Genomic DNA, 11,857 nt, shown 5'->3' on the forward strand with positions numbered 1-11,857 from the left:
TAAGCCTTGAATCTCTGCGGTATAAAACAAAGGAATGGTTTTGGTTTTGTTTCTGTGGTAACCTCTCACTTAAAATGCACAGAAATACAATATTTAAATATTAGAATTGCAATATGGCAAGTGAAGTCCTGCTTTGACTCAGCACATCCCTTGTGTCTAATGATATATATTTTATTTTATAGTATTGTACTATTTTCTACACTACTGCTATTAAATGTCAAGTTAAATATTAAGTGTAGAAATATGTGAACTTTATTTTTTTTTAGTTTAACTTTGCAAATATGGTTAAATCATTTCTATAACACAGAAATGAATAGATAGAAAAAAATGTAACTAGCAAAAAATATTTTTCTTATGTTAAAAAAAAGATAACAGTTTTATTTCATTTTGCAAATCTTATGAACTTGGACAGTTTCTCACTAAGGAAACTAATGTACTAGAGCAACCTTTTGAATCACCATGGAGCATTTTCAGGACTCCATAGACTTTTTTTTCTGTCAAGTGGTTACATCAATGTTTGCTCATACAGTCACAAGCAGAACAGGCATGCAGGCCGTAAACATAAATGGATATACGTGTATATATGGTTATGTGTATGAAAAATGTGTCTTCCGTTGCCATGAAAAATAGAACAAGCTAGCTTGTTATCGCTGAATTTTAATATCCAGGCACTTCAGTTGGGAGAAATTTCATCGTTTTCATTTATGGCAATGACAGACAAGTAGGCGTATGGTAAGTTACTACGTGCTGGCCGAGTCCTTTTTGAGTGCTGGTAGCTTTCTAGAGCTTGCTAAAGGGTTGCCTTGAAAAAGAGTGAGCTTGACTTTTAACAGGGCTAAAGTATCAAAGGGATAAATTACTTATGTCTCTGCTGTCTGGATTTTTCCTCTTGGTTCTTTGTGACGCATCCTGCTAAAACAAGTTATAATTTAAGAAATATTATTTAATTATGGTTGCTCATGGGAGGCATTGTAGCAGTGAGTAAAGACTGTCATAACGAATGATTTTAAAATGGTCAGAAAACATTTTTTTTAACTTACTCAAAAACTATGTTCTGTTTTTATGTTTTTTTCTCTCAAGTGTATTGTGCTTTTTCTCTCAAGTGTATTGTGCTTTTTCTCTCAAGTGTATTGTGCTTAGCCTTATGGTCTGTTCCTTAGGTATATCTGCCTCAGTTTGCTCACTGCTCTCTAGTCATTTTCCTGTGGTCACAACTCATCATGGAGGAATTTTCCTGTTTACTTTTCCATACAGTTTAACTTCTCCTTTACCATCCTTTTGTTTAAGATCCTTTGTAAAGCCAGATTTCTATAGGGATACCTTCAAGAAATTTTAAGAAGTTATTAAATATATATCTATGTAACTGTTGAAGGCCTTGAAAAAACAAAAACCTATTCTAGAGTTTGAGATTCGGGAAATAGGAGTAACTGCAATTATAAATGATGAATGATGCCTGAAATTTTTATTCTATGATATTTCCATTATGGAAAAATAAAAGGACTTTTTTTCTCTCCTTTCAGAGGTTGAAAGCGGCCTTGACCCAGCAGCACCCTCAGGTAACAAATGGAGATACTGCCAAGGGACATGCGAGTGGCTTGGTTAGGACTCAGTCCGAGGAACCTCGGCCACAGTCACTGCAACAACCTGCAACGTCAACAACTGAAACACCGGTATGACCACAGTATAAAACTGTGCGTCCTGTTCCCTTCGCTGTTATGCAAAAAACCCCTTCTTTTTTCATCCTCTTGATTTGTAAAATAAATGTTAATATGTGCTACAGACTGTGGTTGGAGTTAAAAGCTTGAGAGAAGTAGGCTGCCCTGCAAAGTACTGGCAGAATCTCAGCGTATACTATGCAGTGGGCTGCCTTTTTGCTGGTGTGTTTTATTTGCTTATGATTATATGTGATTTTTGCCACATTGCTATACGTATACTGTGCTTGTTATGTTGGTATTTCTACAACAAAAACATTTTTCTGATGATGTTCTTTAATGCTTCTGCAGTGCATTATTGAAGATGATGATTTCAAAATAGGTATTTTCTCTCTGTTTTAATATGAAATTAAGTCCTCCAGACTTCTGGACTGCCTTACCAGGGAATTCTATGGTAACTGAAAATTGTACAGCTAGTTAAAACATATTTGAGAAAAATGCTTTTACTCTGTATTTATATTGATTCTGGTTTTATTGTAAATACTCTTTAGATTTTTTTTAAACTGCATTAAGCATCGTGCTTATATTAGTTTGTTTGAAGGACCTTTTCTGGTGTGTCACAGGAAGAGTCTCAGGTGTGTGATGAAGTGCACTGTGTCCTGGTGGCTGATAGGGGTATTGGGAGCTCAGGAAACTATTCTTTTCCTTTAGAATGATGAGAACAGGAGAAAAATGACAGGAACTCTGAGTGAGGCTGAGAGCGAGAGTGGCACTGTAAGCTAAACTTCCGTGTGTTTCCAAGTGTTTCCAAGTAGAAGTTTTCAAAAGCTGTAGGTTGTGTCTGGAGGATTGCTGCTGCTTTGCTTTTAAGAAAATTGCTGGAGTGCTTTCTTCAGAAAGTAACTGTGGGTGACAGTGAACATGAGGCACTCTGAAGGACATTGGTATATTTTATTTCATTTTGTAGGTCAGTCTGCAAAGCAAGTAAAATATATATTACTACACGTCTAAATCATTTTAAACATATACATTTAAGTAAGTTCTGTGCAGTTGCATCACATTGCTTCCTGGAGAAGATACGTGTATGTAACCTGAATATATTTAGAAATACTGTGATTGCTTTTCTCAATGTGATTAAATGTGTCTAAATGTGATGTGTTTGCATGAATACTGTAGTTAGAGTCATAGGTAGCATTATACTGATAACCTCTTCACTGCTTTTCGCTATTTTCAGGCATCACCAGCTCAGCCTACTCCACAAACAGCAAATACAGGTGGTCGGCGAAGAAGAGCTGCCAATGAAGACCCCGATGAGAAAAGGAGGAAGTTTTTGGAGCGAAACCGTGCCGCCGCTTCCCGATGCCGGCAGAAGCGGAAAGTCTGGGTGCAGTCGCTGGAGAAGAAAGCCGAGGACTTGAGCTCACTAAATGGCCAGCTACAGGTATGCTTGATCTCAAGCTGTAGCCAAACTGTTGCTTTCCCAGACAATAATCCTGGATCAGTGGGGAATATATTTTGCATGAAATGTGAACTGTAAGTAGCTTTGTAAAGGGTGGCTCAGTTCAGAATTGAAAATGAAGCATTGCTTTACACATATCACCAGTAAAATAAGAATATAGGAAAACATTGAGCTTTCAAGACATGTGAACCTAAGGATCCTGCCCACTTATCCTTTGCTCCATTTTAAATAACTTTCAAGCTGTGATACTACAAGAATGACAAGATACATTGGAGTAAAGGCTCATTAGCCAAGTAATAGCCTTAACTTGAACATCTTGCTCTTCACAATTTGTATCACAACCTGAGTTATTTAAATATGTTCTATTTTGATTTCCTTTGGTCTTTTGGTTCTTGTTAACTTCACTTTTTTTCCTTTAAAGTGGATGTAGGGCTCGTGAAAGGTGCCAGATTGACATCACTGGAAACTGAAGGCCTCTTTTGTCCACAGAACAGGTACAGCACAGGCAGTGGCAGTGCAAATATCACCACCCTGCCCTCCCAGTGTGCATAAATCCTATAGCAAGGGATGTATACTATAAGAATATAGTTTAGTGTATGCTCCCAGTCATTTTCCAGCTCTGCTGAGGTGGTTAGTCCTTTAAAAATTGTTATGTGGACACATTTTTTGCCTGTAGGACAATGTAGGACCCTTTCATTTAAATGGCTATTAAATGGTAAAACATACTTTCTCAATCATGGTTTTCTGGCCATACTCAAAATTACCACTATTCTGATTTTAAATAAAAACTCTAAAAACTTTATTTTGAAATGATGAATGGAAAAATATTTTCTAAATAAAATTATTTTAAAAACTCAGTAAAAAATATTCTGAGATTTAAAGTTCCTCCTTCATGTTCTTTCTTCAGAACTTGTTTACTTGTTTGACCCAAATTGATAAATAATCACAGATGTTCCTCCTAGTAAAATTCCTCTCTCGTGATATTTGCTAAAGTGTCTCAGTTCTACTATCTGTAAAGTAGGGCGTGTTAATATTACATTTTTTGTAATCAAAATTACAATGTATCAACCACCTTCAGCTTCATGTCTTTAAAAACTCTCAATATCCCAAATTGCAAAATGTAAAATAAATGTCTAGTCATGAAATTGTCTTCTGTTTTTGAAAGTCATGAGACTATACACCAGCCTAAGTTAGATAACATGCAAATATGTTAGTCTTCTCTTGCCCATTCATAATTTTTAGATATTTCTTTAATGTAATCACAGTCCTGACTTAATCCTTTAATGACAAAATGGTATGTAGCATCATTGCTTAAATAATTATGAAATAACTGAAGATAGCTATCAATGGGAAGAAAAAAGAAGGGAAAATAAAATATTGGCTGTATTTCAATTTTCTTTGTTAAAGAAACTTTCAGTATTAAATGTTAACTACCCTTAAGTTTAAAAAAAAATCCTTTTTTTTTTTTAACGTTAAACTGAAAATAATGCAAGTGTCATATTGCCATTGGTATAAATAGAGTTTCTAAAACCAATAATCAACATTCATTTTACAATTTGTATTTGTATAAAAATTTGTATATTTATACAAGTTTTTACGTGCACACACTCCCTATTCACTATAGCCATTATTGGGATTAGAGTCCAAAGGAAAATACTATATTTTGTCTATTTTAGGGTAGATGCTAAAAACATCCGTTTATCCTGTCACTCGATTTATGTCTCCTAATAAATAACTGTGGTTGCCTGCATAAAATATTTATCATAGAATCATAGAATGCCGAAGGTTGGAAGGGACCTCAGAGGTCATCGAGTCCAACCCCCCTGCTCACACAGGGTCACCTAGAGCACGTGGCACAGGGCTGCATCCAAGCGGGTTTTAAAGATCTCCAAAGAAGGAGACTCCACAGCCTCTCTGGGCAGCCTGTTCCAGTGCTTTTTATCCAGGTGCATTGTTTAGACTTGCTTTTGATTTGGTTAAAAATCATGCATAATATGAAGAAAGCTTTGGGTTTCCAGATTTCTAAGAGTTAACTCAGTGAATTCAGGAAAAAGACATTTCTTATGGCCTGCCAAAAGCAAACCCGTTAACTGTGAAGAACAGAGTGACTTGTAAAGAAAATTGAATAACAGAGAAATAATTAAACTGTACTTTATATGAGAACATAAATCAACCCTGTATTTGCTATAGTTCTACACTTGACAGGCCAACACAGCTGAAGAGCAGAGCGGGCAGTAATGACCCGTGATCACTTGTGTTGTATGTAAGAAGTTTTGAACTTTGCCTTAGCGTGCTTTGCAGGCTGCTGCGTAGGGTTTAGCAGTGCCTGCTTGGTTAATATATAAATGCCCTGCTTGGCTGAAGTTACTGAGATGTCATTCTTCAAAGGTAACTTCATACGAGAACAACTTAAAATGAGACTGTAGTTATGTATTATATTGTATTGATAAGAAGTCTTAACTTTTCAGCAGCCATCAGTTTTCTTACATACAAATCATTTTTGGTGTGAAAACACAAGCTGTAAATGTAAAAGTCTTTAAGAAAGAAAACCCTTGATGTTCCTGTATTTCTTTCTTTCTCTTTCTTCTTTTTATTTCTTACAGCTTTTTGTTGTTGGTGGTGGTTTTTTTGAGTTTCCATCAGCTAAATCCTATCAATAACAGTTTAGGCTTTATTATTATTTGCCTTTATAATAAGCTCTACTCTGTTAATTGTTTCATATTTCACCTTTGAAAAGTTTTGGCTTGAGGATTTTTTTTCTGCTTATTCTACTAGCAAGTTGGATTGTTTGTGGATATGTGGTATATCGTTTGGTGTTGCCCCTGAGCTTTGCACAGCTACTGCAGCACGTGCTGTTTTGTGAGATGTTCTTGAGCAGCTGTTGGCAGTCGGTCCCCAGCGGCCACTCGGTCCTATTGCAGTATCCGACCCCAAAGTTCATCTCTGGTCTCTGCTGGTGTCCTGTTGCTTTAACGATGCAGAGGGTGGAGGATTAATGAGTAGTGTTCACTCCCAAGTGCAAGCATGGCTGGTCTGCCTGAGGAGCTCGTTGTAGCTTTTAAGGGATATCCATCAGCAGCAATCAGTGGTGGTTTGTCCTAATATTGCAGGAAGGTGCTTAAAGGAGGCTAAATTATAAGAGAAAAAACAAAACAAGCACAGAAAAATGCCCCAAACATAAGTTCAGATCCTTTTCCGTCCAGCTGTAGCCAAAAAGGAAAGAATGACAAGTATTGGACTCGGACTGTAAGCTCTCTCCATCACAGTCACTAGGGCCTGTCTCGCTGATAGGTCTGGTAAATAAACGTAACGTCAGAAATGTTGCCCCACACCTTCTCGTTGATCTGCTCCCACAGCTACCTGCTCATTCTGGATCCGGTGTAAAAGCAGCAGATGTGGATGAGGAGCTTATACACTGAATGTTATACACTGAATGTTCCACCTTGCTGAGACTGCAGAGAAAAGTACCTGGTGAAAAATGCACTACAAGTAGAAATAGATATGCTTTTCTCCACAAGTGTCCTTTCTTACTGTGCATTTTGGAATATGTGAAAATGAAAAAAAAAAAAAAGTTGCTCTGTTTTCTATTGTATAAGATATTTCATGTTTGCATAAATGAACATTTATCCTGATACTCTACTTGAGTATCTCATTAGGAGCATTTGCCTTCCCAGTGCTTAAAACTTTCTTTATGCCATCTCTGGAGATGTTTATTCCTTGTGTTTCTTCTTGGTTGCCTCTTTTCTGTAAAGAATACTGTGTGTTAACATATTTTGGATGAAATAGAGGGACTTGATAATACCAGATATACAATAAGAAAAATTTAAAGTGTAAAGATGTTGCAGTTTTAAGAATCCCCTTTTATTACCAACCAGAAGTGGATTTAATAGTAATATATAGATGGCAACTATTGATTGACTACACTTGTGGCTCTCAGTGAAAAACACTGTCAGCTGAGAGAACTGCAGGTGTAAGTCGTGTATTTACAAAATACATGGTAAACCAGGGGCAAACCAGGATTTCTGGACATGTAATTCCAGGGAATGCTCCTGTTTTTGTTTGAAATACCAAGTTTCTAAAAGAGATATTTGGCACAGTAATATGACTGAAAGGAGAAGCAGTACTACTTAGTTTTCTAAGAGAACTTGGCGTGTATAAATACTTAAGGTTTTTATCTCCTGAATGGAAGGAGATGGCCTAAAGAGAAATTTCATCTGAAAATAATGAATTTTTTTTGTTTATGCACTATATTATTATTTAGGATAATTAAACCAAATTCTCTTAAAAATTTTCTTTTTCTGAAGTATTCTAAAGTAGGATGTTAGAGTACTTCTAGTTATAATTCTTTTTTTTTTCTCTGAATTACTTCACTTCTAACTTGGAAATAGGTTGAAGTTCTCATACATTTTTTTCCACCTAAGTTTATCTGCAGTTTTCTTACGTTGCATTTTTCTTTTAATTTGCTCCCTAAATGCAAAAACGTGTTTACTGAGCACTTACGATGTGTAGTATGATGTGCTGACATGCAAGGGTTCTTACAGGCTACGTAACATCAAAAATTTGATACTGGTGAGAAAGATTTACATGTGAAAGAAAAACCAACCCGTGAAAAACATGTATAGTAACAGGATGTAGGGATCACAAAGCATTCTGGCTGACTGGATTCTGTACATACATAAACATTTTTCTGCTCTTTTAAGTGAAAATGAATCTATCAAAATGACATACTGTTCTTAATTTGGATTGTCACATATAATGCGTTTATGTAGTGCTGCTTCATCCATAGATACCAAAGTGCTTTACAAGGGAGGTAAGTATCTTTGTCCTCCATTTTACAAATGAGAGAATTGAAGCACAAAGAAATAAAATGACCTAGCTCAAGGTCACCCAATATGGAGCGCTGCAGCTTGGAAATGAATCCAGTTACGAGATCCTGCAAGCGCTGCCTCCTAGATTGCACTCTGCTTTTGTGGCATAAGCTGACATTTCCGGGGTTTATCATTATCAATTATAGACATTCCTTCCTGCAACACTTGCTTTGTGCATGGTTACCAAAAATAAAATGGGTGTAAAAATCAATAGACACTTGCCAATTTGTTTTTTCATCACATGAGATCTCCATTTACAAAATATAAATCTAAATATAGTTGCCAAGTGTCATTTTGCATTGGTTAACTTCTCCTTTTTGTTGGCTGTGGCATCTATTAAATTGCAAGTAGTTAAATGTAGGCTTATTCTGATTAGAATTCAGCGCAAAACCCTGCAGAAGATTCTTACAGTAGCAGGATTGTGTGAATGAGACTATATGCATGCTCTGCAGTCTGAAAAATGAAAAAATATGTTGTTATTTACCCTAAGAGTATTTTCTAGTTTAGGTAAAACGGTCAGGTTTCGGCTAATATTTAAGCATTCTAAAGTTTTAATTTTATTTTTTCAATATATATCAAATGGAAATTGATTGTATTTTATTTACTCCCAAATGAACAACTGCAAATCCTGTAAAACTTAATACTTACCTTTACAATGCGTGTAGTTTGAGCCATATGAAGTACATAACTTTCTTCTCCTTTAGAATGAAGTCACCCTGCTGAGAAATGAAGTGGCACAGCTGAAACAGCTTCTTCTGGCTCATAAAGATTGCCCTGTAACTGCCATGCAGAAGAAATCTGGCTATCATAGTGAGTAATGTTCCATTACCTATAGCCTTAGGCTGCATCAATGAAATACTGCCAAAGTGAACTGAGTGAACACTAAAAATGAGAAGTGCAGTTCTAATATTGCATTAAAGATTAAAAAAATAATCCAAAGGTTATTGCAAGACAGGAACAAATGTGATATTTAGAAATATTTTTTATAAGTCCTTTCAGTTGAAATGTTGCATAACATTAAAGGTTTTATGTTGGGTTAATAAAGATGTATGGTAATTAGTATTTAAGGACTATATGCTACTCTGCCTGCTTTGGAAAATATAATTAAAGTGTTAATAGCACATGATAAACCATTTCTTTATACTTTGTTAGCCTAGTACAGTGAAAGGTCCTTGCCTTTTTTTTTTTTTTTCCATATCATAATAAGATTTCAGTAGATGTAATATAACAGCTGTCCTCATTTACAGTAACATCCAGGATCAGTCAAGCCATTAAAATAATCAGGTGCATTGCTCTTACTGTACACTGTCTTCCAGATTATTTTGAATTTCACAGTAAGAAACTACTTTCAATATTTTAAAAAAGCAATTCTGAGAGCTTCCTTTAATAGTGGATTTTTCCCAATATGTATTTTTTTTTTTTTTCCAGTTACTTGCTTGATTTTCATCCTTCCAGCATTTTAAAGGTTAATTATGCTTTCCTGGCTCATAACTTCAGTTTGGATGTGATGCACAGTGCTAGAACCAGCTGCTGCTGTTGTAGAATAAATGGCCAATTTTGTCCATTGTACACAAATTTGTAACAAATAACTGAGCTGGGAATGCATTAGGCAACATTCATAATATATAACCCACAGCTTTCGTTTTTATGATTTAGTGATATTTCAGGATATTTGTAAATGTGAAGATTGTTTCTGCCATATGTAGCCACTTCATTTTAATTTGCCAGTGTCAGTAATGCAGGAGAATAAAGGAACATTTTGTATTGCATGCAAACAGATCCTCAGGTGCTTGCGATAAAACTTAATGGCCACCATCTTTACTTGTAGTCGTTGTAAGCAGTTTCATCAGAATGGGCAATATTTTTTAATTTAAGAGATTCAGGAGATTTAGCAACTATCCGTTGCCATATATATTTAGAATACTGATTTTGTCAGTTTTGAGCTTATAAATCTTGGTCCTTTGATCTCCAGTCGTTTTGACAGGATGGAAAATAGCATCTTAGAATAAATTGGAACTGTATAGAGATATGTTTGGGATTTATATTAACAATGATTGCTGCAGGGATGAGGCCATTATGGCTCCCATCTGACAGAACAACATAATTTCATACAGAAGCTACTAGGGGATAATATTATGCATGCAAGGGGAGGGGAAAAATAGTCCTCAAATGTTGATGTTTTGAGAATACATATGTGTCCCTGAATTTGCATAAAAAACACAAAAACACAGATCTTCAAAGGAGACCGTCAAACTAAGCGCAGCTAAGAATTCTTTGTTAAAGTGCTAATGATGGCCTGTTTACTAATACCAATAATACCGATTATTTTCTTCAGAAAAAGGACCACAATATTCCTAATTTGCTAAAGAATGAAAAATAAAAACTAATCAGTGCTAATTTGCTAATCAGCAGCAACAACCTTACATCAAAAAAAATATGTATATACATAGTAAGCAAGGGAATTGAAGGCATATCTCACCTAGTTTCTTCAACAATCTTTTGAAAGTAAAAGTTTAGAACAAATGATAATTTTAATGTTGCCTCGTTGAAGGCAGCATGTTGCGTGATCTCCATGTGACTGTTAGGGAAATCTTGAGGCCGAGTGACCCACATTCTAGTCTTTGGAGGGGGTGGAAATGTTTCAGCTAATGTTCTCATGAAAAAAACAATGCGGATAAAAAGTGTTTTAAATAGTTGTTTAACATGTTCATCAAGGAACAGTCATGTAAGCTGAATTGCTTCAAAAAGTATTGTGTGGCGTAGCACTCTGTGGAAGTGAAAGCAGCAGCGTTCCTGCAAGGCTCAATGTTATGCAGTGCTGAGACAATGTGAGTTCATGCCATGAAGACACTGCTCTAACAGCTAAGCCCAGTTTGTTGGGGCATCACTTATGACACGCACAAACAGGCACAAACAATCTGTGGTTTTCCAGGGTTTTTTGGCACCTATCTACACACTTTCCAGGAACATTCCATTTCTCTGGGCATGTTTTTGCCTCATGAGAGTGAAAATTCTCTTTTCTCAGACTATTCGTAGAAGTCACATTTTTATTATTTTAAATCTCTTGTGCTTGCTCTGAAAGAGTATGTTGTCAGAACAGAGAAACTCTGAAAATGGTTGTTATGTTCTGAGGCAACAGTGACGAAATTCTGGTACAGGTATTCAGCATCTTAAACTTTTTCATTCCCAAAGAAGAATGCTCTGGGTTTTGGATGGGTCCCTTTGTTTTTATTTTAAGTGTAGTGTATAGGAGAAACCTAAACCTAAATGTTTTTCACTTAGGTTTCATTCCAGTAGTTCTCTACTAAATTATTCATAAAAGTTTCCTTTTATATATTTTCTTAAGCTTTTCTCGGACTGCTGGTATTTCAAAGCACTACTTAATAGTCCTTGCAAGTATTTAACCTTCCAGTCAAATTTGTTAGCATCAGTTAAGTCTGTATCTTACATGATAATCTGTGCCCGCTGTAAGCTCCTGCCTCCAGCATCCTGCCTAGCATCTGCAAGTAACTGACTTTGTGCTCTTATCTCTCCTGTATATTCAGGTACCCAGTGAGATATGCCAGCTTCTGTTGTACTTCCATGACCATTAGTATTCTCAGCTTCGTTTCTTGTGTTGCACATACAGTGTTTCTGACTCCATGAGAACTGGAAAGACAAGCCCTTCTCCTGCCCTGTACAAGTGTGACATTATGCAAGCCTTGCTTTCAGGTTAGGTTAATGGCCAGCATACTTACTAAGGGCTACAGGGCACTGGAAGTAGCTCCTTTTTCTCTAGCTGAAAAGTCATGATCTGCTTTATTTGCTGTGTCTCTCTGCCTTGCAGCATTTACTATTCTTTTTTTTTTTTCTTTTTTTTTTTTTTTTTTTTTTTTTTT

General features: G+C 35.9%; 1 protein-coding gene across 1 annotated transcript in view; it reads left to right on the plus strand.

The window, feature by feature from the left end:
- Positions 1–11,857, plus strand: part of ATF2 (activating transcription factor 2) — a 31,362-nt gene that overhangs the window by 16,993 nt on the left and 2,512 nt on the right. Inside the window, exons 9-11 of the mRNA XM_026052028.1 lie at positions 1,521–1,670; positions 2,887–3,093; positions 8,684–8,789. Coding sequence (XP_025907813.1) covers positions 1,521–1,670; positions 2,887–3,093; positions 8,684–8,789 — 463 coding nt within the window. The remainder of the gene's footprint in view (positions 1–1,520; positions 1,671–2,886; positions 3,094–8,683; positions 8,790–11,857) is intronic.

This window comes from Nothoprocta perdicaria, unplaced genomic scaffold (genome assembly GCF_003342845.1).
Source record: "Nothoprocta perdicaria isolate Ctin4 unplaced genomic scaffold, notPer1 scaffold_83, whole genome shotgun sequence".
NCBI lineage: Eukaryota > Metazoa > Chordata > Aves > Tinamiformes > Tinamidae > Nothoprocta > Nothoprocta perdicaria.